Source organism: Gasterosteus aculeatus, chromosome 20 (assembly GCF_964276395.1).
Source record: "Gasterosteus aculeatus chromosome 20, fGasAcu3.hap1.1, whole genome shotgun sequence".
Taxonomy (NCBI): Eukaryota; Metazoa; Chordata; class Actinopteri; order Perciformes; family Gasterosteidae; genus Gasterosteus; species Gasterosteus aculeatus.
The window spans coordinates 12,641,917-12,658,509 of record NC_135707.1 but is presented as its reverse complement, the minus strand read 5'-3'; the positions used below and the strand labels follow the sequence as shown (position 1 = coordinate 12,658,509).

Below are 16,593 nucleotides of genomic sequence, written 5' to 3'. Positions count from 1 at the left end.
CATTCTTACTTTCATTTTCTCAGTGAAAAAAACTAGAGACCACAGATGTCAGGTTTTTCCGATGGACGTAATCAGAATGCCATCATTACCATGCTAATCACCACGAGAAATAGATAGAGAAAAGGAGGGGGGAGGAAGAAATGATTTAATGATTTCCTACAAGAATATGCTGATTGCAGTCCGTTCTCTCAATTAAGATCTATTGTAGAATGGTCCCTACTTTATACACAGACACAAAAGCATACGAATGAGCGCGAGCGTGCGCATGCACACACGTGCGCACGCAGACGCACACACACGTGGAACCAGCTCAGTTGCAGGGCACCGCAGGGGGCGCCCACTAGAAAATCCAAATTAGAAAGAATTAATTTGGTTAGAAAATGGAGCTTGATTGGTGACAGGAATCAGCCCGCTGTATGTGTGCGTGGAAAGAAATGGATGTGTCTCTACTGTAAATACATCAGTTGGTAGAAAAGTAGTAGTAGTTGTTCAGGGTCTCCTGATTTATTAAATGTCTTAAAATGATTGTGCAAAGCCTGGTTTCTGCACAAAACCAATGGTCGGCGTGGTTCTGGCCATTGTGTACCTACTATAGATACTGCATTTTTTCTTTGGGTACATTTTCAAAACATTTGCTTTTAAAACATACATTATGCTATATTCCCAAAAGTGAGCAGATCCAACTATTCAGTGTGCACTTAATTATATTATAGTTTATCCTAGCACATTGCACAGACCTGGTTTGGTAACATGGTGCTCCATCCTGATAATGCATGCTTATTAGCTATCAGATTATCATCTGATTGATGATAATCAAGTGCAGGGTACAATAGCTACATTAAGATGAATCCACGCTCAAGGCTTTTGAGCCATCATTATCTGCATGACCTGCTCGACACAACCGTTGAATAATATAATCTATATCCCCATTTGTAAATGTAAAAGCACATTACTATTTAAAGCTCATTGAGTTTACTTGTGATGAAATAAATATGGCTACTTCGCCCAGCCTTGCCTTTGTTGTACTTGTACAGTTCGGTAGTAGTCACAGTAGGTTCACGAACAATGATGATCCTCAAAGACTGCCTCAGAACACACATATCATGAGCGTGTAATTGTGTGTGTGTGTTGCAAGGGGGAATGGGGGTCTCAAGGCATGCTAGTTTGGAGGAGACGGGCACTGCTGATAGCAACTTGGGATTTATCTATAAGGGGAGGACTTTCCATTGACAGAAATCATCCGTCTTTATCTCTGACGGAGAGAATCCCACCCTCCGATGATTATACAGTAAAGTGATATCCATCTCTCTTGTCACCGATCCCTGTGGAGTTGAGGCCTTTTCGATGTTTGACTGCCGCCGACAGACAGCTTAGTGAGTCTTAAGTGTGAAAATGATGCAGATATTGCTCAGATATGCCCGGCATCAGAACCTGGTGCTTCTTAAGTGCCCTGGACCCTGGTTGGACCATCCGGCTCGAAGCAGGACAAGCTTAAACAAATCAATGAAGAGTTGGTATAAGTGGTCCATTTTTTATTGTGTTTTATTATCCTTGACCATGTAAAGTGGAAAAATATTTTCTTCTTGCCATCTTTGCCACTTTCTCCTTCGCCCAAAGGGCTTTTCTTTCTCTTTCTCGCTCTCAAAATCAGATATGTATGGGAAGAGAAAGAGCACGAGAGCAGATAAAGATGGTTCGGCTCCAACTGGCATCAATAATGATAACACACTTTTTCAATTCCTTTGCAATATTTTGTGTGATGATTTTGTGTATTTGACTCTACTCTGCGTCATTCATCTTCGTATCATCTTTTACCACCTACTACAGTTTTGTTCTATGCGGGTTCGCTCCCCTATTTGCATTGTGTGAAAGGTGAAAGGAAGCAATTTCATATTTGAAATGGCAAAGTTAAAGATTGAAAAGCATTAATTCCAATTAGCTGAAAGATAAATAACTTCTGAGGTAGGACACTTAATATTTGTACATGGCACATACGTCATCCTATCCTTATTTAAGGACACATTGGTGAGTGAAATACAACAACAACACACACACAGATGGAATCCCCGAAGTGCAGCACAGGGGACCAAAAGGATTACTGTCAAGTGAACATTTGAGGTTAACCCAAAATAAGTAGCATCTAACTGCATTCACACACACTCAGACATGTACACAAGCCAACGTACTGAGTATTAGCAGGGTTCACCCAGGGGAGTCTGGAGCAAAAATGATTCTACAAGCCGCTCCCAGGATAATACATCTGTGTGTGTGTGGCACATAGTGGGAAGTGTATTCAGGAGCTGATAGACAAACTGAGCTCCCAGTGGTATTAAACATTTCAAACACAAGTGGAATCTACGCAATGGACAGTAAAGGGGGAATTAAGTGCATGTGTAGGCTTTAAACGTCCCACTGTGTCATCTGACTATTGAATACAAGAATAAGGATACAATACCACACTCAAGACAATATATGCACAAAACCACATTAAAGATGCCAGCTGCGTATTACATAACAGATGGAAAATAATTCAGTTAAATCCATTACCATTATTGTGGCCGTCATTCTTTTGTCCCTCAAAATAAAAGCTACAACAAAACCCACAACTAAGATCTTTTTGGAAAAGGCAGCCAGCATATACAAGTCGTCATTCACCACAGTAACTCAGAAAATATCCTTTACTGCATCAAGTCAGGACTCCGTATTTTAGAGGGACACTCCGATAGCTTTACGGCGAGCATTCATTTGGTGCCCGTTCCCTCACAGAATGCTACATTAGGCGTCTAATGTGAAGAGGCTCCCCAAGGCTTCATTAAAATGGTCTGAGAGGGTGTGTCTAGGAGCGTGCCCATTCAGTTGTCCTCGTGTGCACACCACAGTGTGAAGGTGAGAGATTACACGTGTGTGTGTGTGTGTGTGTGTGTGTGTGTGTTTGTGTGTATACGTCTTGGCTGTGAAAAATATCAGCCGACGGCAAAGACGGGGTTTCTGCTTCCTTACGGGTATTTGGTAGTTTATCAACCTTCCAGAGGCCTGATGCAGCTTCATCGGACTGAGAACAGTGACACATTCCTCACTGTCTGTGGAAGGTTAATGACTCAATGGGAAGAGAAAATAACCAGAGAGGATTTAAAGATGCATCACAGGTTCTGTGGCACAATGAACTTTTTTGTTATTCTGTAAAAATCCCACTTTCATATTACTTGATAAAAAACAACTGATGACAACCAAGCGTGGACGCGGATTTATTTTTCTCTTAACTGTACAGGTTGAGTCGTGTTTCCGAACACAGCCGAGTAAAGGGCAGAAATCCCTCTGCCTGCAGAATCAAACGGAGGCCGCGGACTGTTAGCGGCGTAGCGGCTGCGTGTCCAGTACCAACTGGAATGAGCTGTGTGGACGATGGTTAATGGACAACTGCTATTTCATTCATCGCAGCCTGACTGATTGCTGCGTATGAGGAGGCTACTTTCACACCTCATTTACCGAGTCTGCTGCCATGATAGATTCAATCACACACACGGGCACGCAAACGCCACGTGCACGCGCACACACACACACACACACACACACACACACACACCTTGAGCGGTAAGATGGGCCACATTGTAGCTTTGATAGCAATTTCCTATTTATTGACATACGGACAAGCAGGCGTATGGGTGGACAGACAGACAAATAGGGGAAAAAAGTTTACAAATCTTAAGTCTAAAGATGAAAAATGCTAAACAAAAAAAAGTAACATCGTTGGGAGACATTTTTACCTGCGGCTACTCAAATAAAAATGTCCACTCACGGCACGATGCAATCAACTGAAATGTCAGAGACAAGTGGCCCATGAGAAGCAATTGGGCCTTTAACTGCTCCAATCATCAAAGGGTGCTATGAGGCTGTCAAGAACAGCAGGCGGCACACTGGCAGAACTCGTGTGTTCTTGTGTGACAGACGGAGACAAAAGTGTTGATCCGAGTGAATATGTGTGAGAGAGGGTGATCTTCCAGAGGGAAGTGGAGAGGTTACTTGGCCTTTTCGGCTTCAATCACAGCCATTCAGAATGATGCGGTTTCATAAGCCCTGGTGTTATTCGAAAGGATAGACGGCGGGATGTAATATGGCCTTTACTTAAGATGAAGGATGAATCCACTTCAAAGATTCGCCCTTAATCATCATCACAGCCTTGTTATTGCTGTGATTGCCACCACCGTGAGAGGAGTTTGGAGGTGGGGGAAGAGAACAAAAGATTAAAACTGTGACAAGAAGAATACGTCAAATTACAGAAAGGGAAGAAGTGGAATGAGAGAGGCGAGCGAAAGCTATGATAAGGGACAGAGAAAAAACTAATGAGAATCCAGAGTCACGGAAGAGTAACAAGGGAACTTTCAGACAATTTGAACATATTTTTTCCTGGTAGGTTCCTCTGTTCAGTCTTCACAGTCATGGGAAACATATGGAAAGTTGCAGTAAGTAGGACCGGAGAGAGAAAAGCGAACGTGTGTGTGTGTGTGTGTGTATAGAGGGGCTGGCAGGGGAGGAGTGAAAAGAGAGAAGAGCATAAAGGGTAAATGCAGAATAGGAGCCACAAATGACAATGATAAGTTAAAGAAGAGCACTCTTATCTTTCCTTATGTAGGTTAATTGACTGAGGAGTTAAAGAAAAGAGACATAATTCAATTCAATTCATGAACATTAACAATAAAAGGGCCGGTAGCATATGAAATGATTCTTAACGCACGCACACAGACACACACACACACACACACACACATAGTGTCCAAGTCATACTGTAGTGTGCCGTCCTACTATATTTCTAATTATCAGTTAATTGTTATTCCCTATCATTAGGAGGGCGTTTTTTTAATTGTAATGTGGCCAAGCAGAAAGCCTACCTATACATGTGGGGGACAATTAGCCACCTCCATTAACCCCTGGTTAATTACAACCTCCATTGCTGCTTCCCACAGCACTTTCCACTCCTTCTCAGCCCTCGTCTCTATCCCCAGGCCTTCATCCCCATTTTTTTTCTCCCATTTCTGCCCTCATTTCATTCATCTATTATCTCCAATCTTCCTTGATTGTTTGATCCAAAAGTACATATGTTGTGGAATTCACTGGTTTCTTTTATATGTTTTTTTTTTACAAAAAAGTTTCGTTGTAGTTTTCTAGGTTACAGACACCCTTTTTCAGCCCTGCGCAGCCTCCCTTTTCTATTTTTACTAAACCTTTTTGAATTGAGGATAACACTGGTACTGCTATTAGGCAAAGTGGTGTAACATGAGGGTTGAAAAATACATGATAAACATGTAATGATGATTAAGGATAAGAATGATAGTTTCACTTATACCTAAAATATTTTTATTTTAACCATTTACCCTCTCAAGTTGCCCCTTTTAATGCACAAATCAGCACTATTGCTGAGGCTGGTGGCCACAATAAAGAACCGGGCTTTCAGACTTTCCAGTGGCTCAACTTTATTACCTAATCGCACCAAAGATTTAAGAGCTGCTTTTGTTCCTGTTCATCAAGCAGATAAACACACGATGCAGTACAGATAAATGTTTAACCCACGAATGACTCATTAATGTGAGAGGTTAATATCGGGGGGAACTAGGCTCCTTTTTTCTGTGTAGATTTTTTTAACAAAATCCTTATGTAAGAAATGAGCTGGTTTGTGGCTACTTAAGAGTTAAGTTTGGTCCAGCTGAACTCACTGGCCTCTCCCTTAGAGAAAAGCCCCTGAGGTGTATCAGTACACTACTCACCCCTAAGCTGTGGGCACTCACTTCCCTTTCTACTGTGTCACACACTAGTGCATTAATTAAACATGCTGAAAGACACGGCTCCAGCATGGTTCGTCACTAAACGCCTTAGGCTCTTTGGACACGGTCACAGCAACATTTTAAGTTACAGCAAACAATACGTTTCATTACAAATGTCCCACTTTCAGTGCAGTGTGTGACCTCGAGAGTTTACTCAAACAAAAAGAGCTTTTTTAATAAATATCTCCTTTGAATCCCTTGGGCCATTCTTTCATTTAGCCCCTCTCCTCCTGGAAGGTGATTTCTTATTGAGAGCAGAAAGACTGCAAAGAGACAAGGAATGCCTATTGTCCATTTATGTCCATGTGTGTCGACCTAATACGTCGAGAAACAATTATTTAAGAAAAATGTAATTTAAGACATTGAAAATACATGTGTGACCGATAAGAGACCTGCGGACATACTCGTCTCTCTCCCACAAAGGGGGGTAGAAAGGAGAGAGAATGACAATAAGAGAGATAGAAGGAATAACAATGTCCGTTGTTCCATTAGGGAAGACAATAATTACTGATAAAATGAGGTTGCTAAAGAGGACACAATGGTCCTTAATTGACTCATTAAGGGGAGAACAGAATGAAATGCACTAATGAATGGAGTATGAGCGCTGCAGTTAAACTGCTTGGTAAGCAAAACCGAAACACATTTAGTTTATTACATCTAGGCAAAGCAATATTACTTGCTCAGAGAAAGGGACAGTACTAAAGTACAAGAGACTACAGGGATACAAAATAAACAATGAAAAGAAACACTTGTTTTCTTGTGAGATATTAGTATCGCTCACGGTCCTTTGGTGGGAAACGGGTAACTAGAGAGACAGCACTGTGCATACCTCCAGATGTTCCAGGATGTACGGTGGGTTGGTCATCCCCAGCCTCAGCATGGCTCCTTCAGGAATCTCCTCCACTAATCTCCACAGCAGTGTGGGCAGGTCTGTCCCTATGTCCCTTCCATAAGCTCCGGTGTCTTCACTGGTCAACCAGATCTCACAGACTCCCTCTGGGAACAGAGAATTAAAACAATCAAGAGCTTGTTCAGATCTTTTTCATGTTTCGAAAATTTCAGCTACAGCCAGCGATGATCGGCAGCATTTGTCACTTAATATAACATTATGTTATTGATAATCAGTTTAGGATTTTGCTAAAGAATGCTTTTGTACAAAAAACATGTATAAACGTGTATTATCAATGGACAAAAGTCAACTACTTATGCGCGGTAGGTTTCTGATAGCAGGCGGGCTACACAAGGAACTGGGTATTTGTCATGAGGAGGAAAAGCAAGGAGGCTCACGCCACAGCAGCAAGCCATAGTCATTCACTTATCTCGCCATAAAAGTTTAACATATACTTTCCACAGAGCAATGGCATCGTTCGATAAGCCCTCGTTCTACATGCATTCGGATAACGAAAAAGAGATACCGTTATTATTTCCTTCTCAAGTTCATACTCAATGGAAAGCTTTTTGACTGACACCGGGGGAGCTATTTGATTTAGACCTCTGTTTTTTGGGGTCAAATGAAATAAATACTAATACTATTAAATACCCAAAAGCTTTGGCAGAACTGGTCACTGACAAGCGATACAAATAGCAGTCCTTTAATCATGCAGTGTGAAGGTCACATGCAGCAAGAGGGGACGAGCTACCGGCTTCATGCTAAATTAGAGCAACGCTCGCTGCTAGAGCCTAATGATCTAACTGTCATTTGGCTGTAGGTCTGGCAATGGATGAGTGTCTGCTTAAGCTATGTGTTGCGACGTATCATATCGTGCAGGCACACAGAAATGCATTTGCGCTGGCAGACACAAGCTTAAGTACATACACACGAGACAGCACACAACCTTCATTATCGTTAGCTGTGCAGAGATAGACAGAAAGATGCATGTGGTCATTCAGAGAGTAAAGATGGTGTTTGGCTAATTGGACAGTTTGTGTGTGTGTGTGAAAGAGAGTCCAAGTGTGTGTGTGCGGGAGAGAGGAGGACAGGCACTGTTTTAAAAGGCTTGCACAAGCCAAATAGATTAAAGATGATGGCAGTATAATTGTCCAGAGTCACAGACTTTCCAAAGCCCATCATCATTGACATTAGGATGCGCTAATGATTTCTGGAGCCAGCCAGGTCTAAAAGTACCATTAGAAACATCGGTCACCAGATCTGAAGACCAACACACGTTACAACAATGCATTCAGAATATTATTTTCATTTGCTTCAGTACACACGAGGCTCCACCTCGCTCCAATACTAAAGCAATAGCCTTGTTACTTCCTTTTCTTTATCATTTATTCATTTTATTTAACAATGACTGTAGGCTCTGTTGAACCAATAGATAAGAGCTTCGCTGGAGGTCAAGCTCCATGACGAGACATGCTATCAGCCGCCATTGATTGATGATGAAAGTGTGTGCCTGTTTAGTTATGCCATGGCTGATTTGCTACTGTGCCATATTTTATTTTCATCTTTTTGGCCCAAAAGGAGGGGGGGGACAGCAACTTCCCAGGGCAGCTAACGTCAGCGTGTTTGAACCGAATTCTAACGATCCTACTGCCACAGCCGAAGCCTCGCCTGCATCGCCCGAGTGGATGAAACCCTACCAGCAGCAACGCTTCCCGTTGGCTAAATGGGCTTCCGCTTCGGAGAGAAATTGTCTGCTTCCAAAACCACATTCCTGTGATACCACACACACACACACACACACACACACACACACACACACACACACACAATGCTGCCAGTCCGGCAGGGGGGGGGCTACGGAATCTTGTGATTCCTGCTGTTAATTATGTTTTGAACGGGGTTTGATGCTACGGAAAAAAGTCTCAGGTGTTTATTCAAGGCCGTCATCATTCATAGACGGCCTTAACTCGCCCTAGTAATTTGGCCTGCTTCTCTATTCCTTTTGTATTGGGTGTGCACGTGGTGTTATTGTTGGCCAAAGAGAGAGGAGAGATGTGCTGGTCCCTTCATCAGGAAATGTCAGCTGGCTCTCTTCTCTATCTGCTGTGAAACACACAACACAGCTGCTTCCTCTGGCTTTGGTACGTGCACAGTGGAGACGGGTCACAGTGGTGCAAGGTGACAAAAAAAAAAGAAAAAAAAATTGCCAGAGGAGTATTCTGTGGAGAGAAACGTTTAAATCTGATAATGGAGCACAAATTACTTAGACTGTATTATTGAGCCTTTAATTGGAAGAATTGTGTGAATGAAGGTCTTTTAACCAACAGAGAGACAAATGCCAGCGCAAACATCATGTAATGAAAACCATAATATTGTTGGGATCTGGCAAAAGTATCCTTGAGCAAGAAAGCCCGTGAACACGGAGGAGCTGTTCCGTACCTGCCCCTGGCCCTGACCTCTGACGCGCGTTTCAAAGTAAGACAACTTGTTGTTTCCCGGGAGATATAACATTGGCAAATTTCCACTCCGCTTGTGTTCGGATAACAAACCTTTCCCCTCAAGCGTTTTTCCATGTCACCTTATGATGCAGGCTGATGTCAGAGCCGTTGTAACACGGGTGGAGAGCACAATAATTTCCCCTAAAATCCATTAACATTCACTGAACCCCGACGCAGCGGCACAAACGCAGCACAGGGAGGAGGGTACAACATGGAAAGATGGCGCGACAGGAAGATGAACATAAAAGGGTGTGGAACCTGCCTCGTACGGCATTTTTTTCTTTTTGCCTGCCTACATGATGAAGTCAGGTACGCTTTCGTGTTTGTTTTACTCTTTCAACGTGGCCACGCCTTGCTATTCATTATCGTGCACACGTTCAAAAGTTAAGGCAAACAAAATCCTAAAAACTAAAATGAATGAGAAGGAAAGAAAATTGGTGGCTTTAGTGTGCGTTGGTTCTGTCCATTCATCCAGTGTAGACTAACCTACATGAAAAGGAGGAATCCCCAATTGTTTAATTTATAGTTGTCCATGTGAAGACCTTAGTGCATACTTGCAAAATATGTTGACCCTGTGAGATGAGATTATATGTTGATATATAGTTTTGTCAAACATTTTAAAGTTTTAAACATCACTAAATATAGTTATACTGTTTACATATATAATGTCTCGTGGCCACGTGTCTCTGCTCTGCCTCTGGATAAAGGAATAGGAAGAGTGGGAGGAGAAAAGAAATGAGGTCTTTGAAGTGGTTGCTTTGAAGCAGCATAACAGAACCAATTGATTCAGGTGATTGGGAGCTTTAGTAAAAACCACTGTTGAAACGGAAAAAGGGTCCTGCATTACAAAGGAGACACACAGGTGAAGTGGCACACCATGACCACACGTTTTCATGTCATCCTTGTTTCTATTAGTGGGTACATTGTGGCTGTGATTCCTTCAGCAGCGCACAATGTAACTGATGTTTCAGAGGGTTTAATATTTGTTGAATAATTACACTGCTTCTTGCAAAAATGAAAGGATTGAAATCAGAGCAATGCTTATATCACTAATCAATGTTGAAATTTGTTTTTGTCTAAAAGAAAAACAACTTTATATCCAGTTTCATTATTATATGTGAAGTTATATGGATCACTTTCCTTGCAGTCATCAAGCTATAATGGAGATTACACATGGCAACCTTTTCCTTTTCTGGGGTGAAAATATTCTCACTCGCATTTCTTATCAGAATAGTCAAAAGGAACATTAAACATAACTTTCAAATTCTCCAATAACAACTACAATTATAATGTATATAGGTTTCATTCTGAGAAATCAAGGTCAGTGTATTGTTAAAGGAAGGGTCTTTACTCCTTTTTTAATGCTTGATTACTTGATTATTACGCTCAATGGGACTCACCACTTTAAGATTGTTAAGTAACATCTGTAATGAAATAATCTCAGCTCAGCTGAACAGCGGCAGAGCTCAAAGGGTGTTTCTGTGCGTGGGCCTTAATCAGCGTGTGGATCGTGCACATGAATTCACTCCTTGCAAGCAACCCTACGTACTACGTACTATCCACATGTACACATATTGCTATTTATCTTAATCTCGTTAGCATGTTATACATTTTGATTGGCTGCCACAGGCTATAGACTTTAACAGATTATAGATTAGATGATCCTATTAAACTGATATTAAACCCTATTTTCCATAACACAAGTCAACACACGGCTTAGCATGTTACAATGCATACATGTAGCACAGAGCGTGAAAGAGAAGCAAGGAGTAAAGTTAAAGCGAGGCTCAAGCTTATCTTATCTATCAACTTTTGTTTCTATTTTAACATTCATGTTCCTAAAGTGTCTCAAAATTGTCCCCTATTTCAATATTGCTCAATTTTTGCAAAGTTTACTGGACTTCAAGTCTCGTTTAAAGTAAAGTTTGGTTTTGTAGCTAATTTTTAGACAACATAACACTAAGAAGTCACATTCTTCTCTCTATACATGGGGAGAACCCCACGGCTCCTCATCTACATATTACCATGTGTAACCGTACACACCGTAGTCACTGGAAGGCCTGTCTGACCTTCAGTCACATTAGTCCCTCCCCTGTCCTGCCACATCAGCCAATCCCCTCTGGCTGTCTGCCTCCACAGTCAACATCACACCCACCGACACACGATGATGATCCATTCTGAGGGAAAGGGATCCGAATTACTGTACGCTGTGTTTCCCCTTATATGTCACATGAACCTTGAATAAATATGCTATATGTCTTTTCTTATTCTAAATTGTCAATTGAAATCCACTATATGTAATTGACCATTTCTCATTTCCCACCGAAGTGTTATACTTTCTGTCCTTCTGCAGGTTTTAAGTTGATTAGTGAGCCAAAAATAAATGGTCTCATAATTCCAACAATTACCATTTAAAGCTTTACTGAAGTTGCACTATAACAGTTTACTGGCGCTTTTAATGCAAATGCTATCAATCCCATCATCCTATAAAACTGACATTAGCCAATAAAAAAATTAAGGTTTCCAATATGAAGGCATTATTCACGGGTTACAAATTTTCTTTAGATTTGTATAGTCAGTGAATTATTTTTTGCTGCATTGTTTCACGGGCATGACGGAAAAATAAAATGACAAAAGACAAAAACACACGCAGTGACACATTAATAAACATATACACACACACATCCTTCAATCCCGTGACACACAAACTCTCACACGTTATCACACTATAACTCATGAACAAACACCACACAGAGTTTAATTGCAATAATTAAGAAGCTTAATTTAGAGCAACCGCTGTTGATGTGGCGCGTGGGCGTCTTGGCAGGTAGTATCATACTCTCGGATTTACCCAACACACACAGTTGTATATGCAAATATTCTCTCCTTGGCATGCTAACACTAAATACATGCATGTGTGCAGGCACATCAATGTGCGTGTGATCCACATGCATTGGTGTGTCTGCATGAACTCCCTCGCGATTGGGTACATGGGTGTGCATGGTTTAATGAACAGCCTACACAACCCCTTAAACAACAACATATCAGCTTTAACCTACTTTCTCATAGTTTCTGAACTACAGGCATGACCTTCCGTGCACGTCTGTGCGTGAAACGAGATGCCTGGATACATCAAAGCTAGAACGTGTGTGGATGTACCGGCATATGCAATGGATGTGGTGAATACTACAAACACGTCATAGCATATATGGGTCATGTATATTCTATGGATGTATCACAAGTAATTGGCCAAGGGCCTCCGTGTACTGTGTGTATCTGTACTGTATATGCATCCATGTGTGTCTGTGAATGTGTAGGGAATAATTGGGAGAGAAGTTAACTTCCACTCTTTCATCTTTTCAGAGTGAGAGAGTATGTGATTGTGTGTGCATGTTGTCAGGGAGGGAGCATCTTATAAAGCTTCCAAATCAGATGGACTGCTGCAAACAAGAGAAAAAAAAGCGATCTGTAGGGACCACAGAGCAATCTTTAACTGCCCACGGTGCTACAAGCCACAGGCACTTCCTGTAAACTTTAGTTGGAGTGAGCTGATGGGCAGAGAAAGACCTATGCAGATAATAAATTACTGATGCTCTGGAACTTTGTTTGTGCAGCCAGAGTCTGACTAACTTTGTGTCATAAAGATTAAAAGAGCGTATGTTAAGATGTGCTGGCAGAAATCCATTTCCATTTAATAATTCTGTGTATTTTAAATATAGATCCAGATTTGTACTTAGAACGGAATTCCAGATACATTAAACTTCTGCAATAAACTGGTCCAAACACCTTTCCTTCTCTGCCATGTCTCAAACCCAACAAAAAGAAAGCAATTCAGAGCGAGCACACAGCAAGTTGCTCTTTAATGTGCAGAAAAACAAGATGAAATTAATAATGCAGTAGTTTAGTGTTGAAAAGCAGTGTGGCCCACTGATTAGCAATGTGTTTCCACAGTCGGCACGGGTTTCCTCTCCACGCTCTAAATGTCCTAAATGTGTTATCCCTGTGACTGCCTGGCAGCCTGTCTAAACTGTGGCCTGCCCGTCCCCCAGTGCATGCTGGGACAGGTTCCCGTCCCCGCCATCCTGAACAGGAGAGGCAGGTCTAAATAGGATTGGTGGATAAATGGCAGATCTGCTTAGAATATATGCAAGAACTGAGGATAGATGACAAAGAGCACAGAGGAGATAATAATTAGGAGGAATTCTAAAGAGCTCTTAACAGAGCGGGATTCTTTCAGAAGGGAGACTAATCGGGGTTCTTTTTTTTGTTGCAATCAACAGGCCTGGTTAGATGCTTTCATTTAGAAAAATGGTGTTGCTTAACAAGCACTGGCTGCAATTAAATAAGAAGGGGAAATAAAAGCCAATTCATATTCATCTGTTGTTAAATGGTATGTCAATGTCAACTGTCTAGTTTAAAGGGAATATTTAACATATCATGTTTGAAAGATTTTCACTTATAGATGTTTGGCATATTTAAACAATAAATTACTTTGTGGTTTCATTGGTTATCAAAATGTTCACCTGTCATTCCACTGATTCATTTAAAGATCGACAGTGCCTATTGCAATGTTTTGTAATTATTTGAAACACACTTTCAGTATGTCATGTCAAATGCCATCATTGTGTGAAGCCGTCCATCAAGTAGGGATTACCCCTACCGCCTCGAGATTTGACAAGAGTATCCGTCTATCAAGATAATTAACTTGTACTGTACGTCATTAAAAGCACATGAGTTGAGCCGAAGGGAAGATGGATGGCTGATTGGGTGGACGCATTAGAGGACGGGGCGGTCGAGGAAGAGTGTGAGCTACACGGGGCAGATCTCATTTCTGTATGCTTCAGAGACCCCAGGAATGGCGAGGCACTGAGGGCATGACACGTGCACGCACGTGCACACTCGTTTTAACATCGAGATTACATATGGAAATGAGTTACTATTAAAAAGTCATTGAGGTGGTAATGGTTAATTTCAGCTGTCAAAGAAGTCAAGGCACAAAAATGTATGGCCACAAATATTCTCACATAGACTCACACATACAGTGCAATGGTTGTATTATTAATCAGACGTAATAAGGTTTAACTCCCTTATTCATGGCTGGTGACCTAATTTCTTAACATGTTCTTTTGTGTGTGTGTGTGTGTGTGTGTGTGTTTCCATGTACTTGCTTGTGCAGCCGCTAATTTGATAAATAATAATACGTCTGGTCAGTATTTATGCTAATATATTCATGACCCACCGGCAGGCATCCTGTTAGTGTTTGTTAATTCATTTAGCCTGAGCGTGTGTGTGTGCACACGTGTGTGTCTGAGGAATTGGTTACTGTCGAAAACGTTGCGTGTGTGTTAATTGAGTTAGTGTGCGACCCCAAAATATATTGTGTTTGTGCATAACTATGTTTGCAAATTTGCAAATGCAATAGCACGTTGTGTGTATGAATTTAGTTAGCAGTGTAAACATTATCGTATTATGTAAATATTAGTATTTTGATGTAAACATCGGGGATATTTTGTGTACTAAAGCTTTAGACTAATGACGGTTTGTTTACCAAGTTAACAAGCCAGGGAAGAGATCGACCATGTGCAGGGATGCTGATCCCAACCGGCCTCTTCTGGTCCTCTGCTCATAGCTGCAGCATGGTGGACTAGAAACTCCATGACACTGGGGACACTATGGTTCTACCCCATCGGGCAGGATCACAGGCAAGATAGCAAAACACTTGGGTTAAGACCTGCACAATACTTAACTAAACACACAAAATCCTGAGAGTCCAAATTGTCTCATTTCAACGGTGTGGACCCCGTTTAGTCATAATCGTATTCCATTAGGATTCTAATAATAGTGAGCAGGGACCGAGACACACAGTGCAGTTCTTTAACACAGGGAAGATGTATTTCAGAGGAATCTCTCATGACAGGTAAAGCCACTCCTGCAGAAATGAAATGCTGAGGAGCAACATAATTCCCTCGCAAAAGCCCAGCTACTGGTCAAGGGGTTTGACACCAATACGCACACACACACTCACACACACACACACACACACACACACACAGGCGCACACGCACACGGGCAATGTGGGTCGAAGGGAATCAGGCAGAGGGTTTTCTGCGAAGTGACAGGTGTGGCGACAGCCATCCTGTCAGGAAGAAACGCACAACAGTTTCTTTGGCCGGAGACCGGGAGTGACATTCGCGGAGGCTCTGTAGAGGAAACTGTCGGCACGGCCCCGCACTTACACACGAGCGCACACACAGCCAAGTATACAAACATGTGATGATACAATGCGTGAATCCGTCTTCAGGACAATATTAAAAGGGAATTATAGAACATTATAAACCAACTGACAACCCGGTTCATAAATTAGACCAATTAATGCATTTAATGTAATAACAGCGTGCAGCTATGATTCTGAAACTATGTAATCAATAAAATGAGAATATTCTCAGTGTACCGCTGTAATTTTGGAATTGTAATCATTAGAGCAATGCCGATGCACAGTCCTCATGCTGTGAACTTAACTTTCTTTTGATTCAATGTGAAATGGTGAGAAAAATGAATCACATTTAGCTCAGCTGAATATTGTGCTGCGGTGCGTTGGTGAAATCAACAACATCTTTGACTTCGTTCAACCCGCTCAGACCAAATTCCAATTCTATTGTGAGGAAGGAGCAAGAAGTTTGACCTTCATCTGGACAATGAAGTACTAAGGGAGTGAGGGAGAGGGGCATGAAACGCAGCTAAAGCCAAACTCAAACCTGTGATGTTGCGTTTATATGCATGCTCGGTATCTCACCTATCGAGGCGCTCCACATATGTAATTCTCTGACTGAAAAGAAAGATTTCTTCATATTCAGCTTAAGCCTGGTAAAAAAAAAAAAAGGATCAAAAGAAAAGTAATGTCCGGCTGTAGAGAAGCACAGGTACCTGCTTGGTATGGTTGACGATGCCAGCTCCCAACCTACTTACATTATTTGCATATTGTGCATGAACGTGCCACCTGATCGCACTGCAGACTAAAAAAACACAATGAGAAGGTGCAGACTCATTATTTAGATAGCACATTGGATGCAGCTCATATTGTAAATTATAATATATTATAATGTAGGATTCAAATATCACCCGTCTTCAGAAACAAACTAACCAAAACTTTTAAAACTAGAAAAATGTTAGTCTACGATTTCTTGAGGTCTAAGTGAGTATGAGATCCTGCAGTGCAAAGAGTGAATACTCAAATGAAAAGTGTCCACTGTCCACCACCAATATTTAATGAAAGGCAGACGTTCAGACATGAATATGCTGCAAATTGTTTTTTAGGGACGGAGATACCATTACAATGAAGTCATGTAACGAAGTGAAAGTGAAAATGCCTTTCAGAATGCACCGTTATTGC

The 16,593-nt window shown here is 41.5% G+C and overlaps 1 protein-coding gene across 1 annotated transcript in view; it reads right to left on the bottom strand.

Moving 5' to 3' along the window:
• cdkal1 (CDK5 regulatory subunit associated protein 1-like 1) overlaps positions 1–16,593 on the bottom strand; it is a 165,242-nt gene that overhangs the window by 63,453 nt on the left and 85,196 nt on the right. Inside the window, exon 9 of the mRNA XM_040164344.2 lies at positions 6,646–6,812. Coding sequence (XP_040020278.1) covers positions 6,646–6,812 — 167 coding nt within the window. The remainder of the gene's footprint in view (positions 1–6,645; positions 6,813–16,593) is intronic.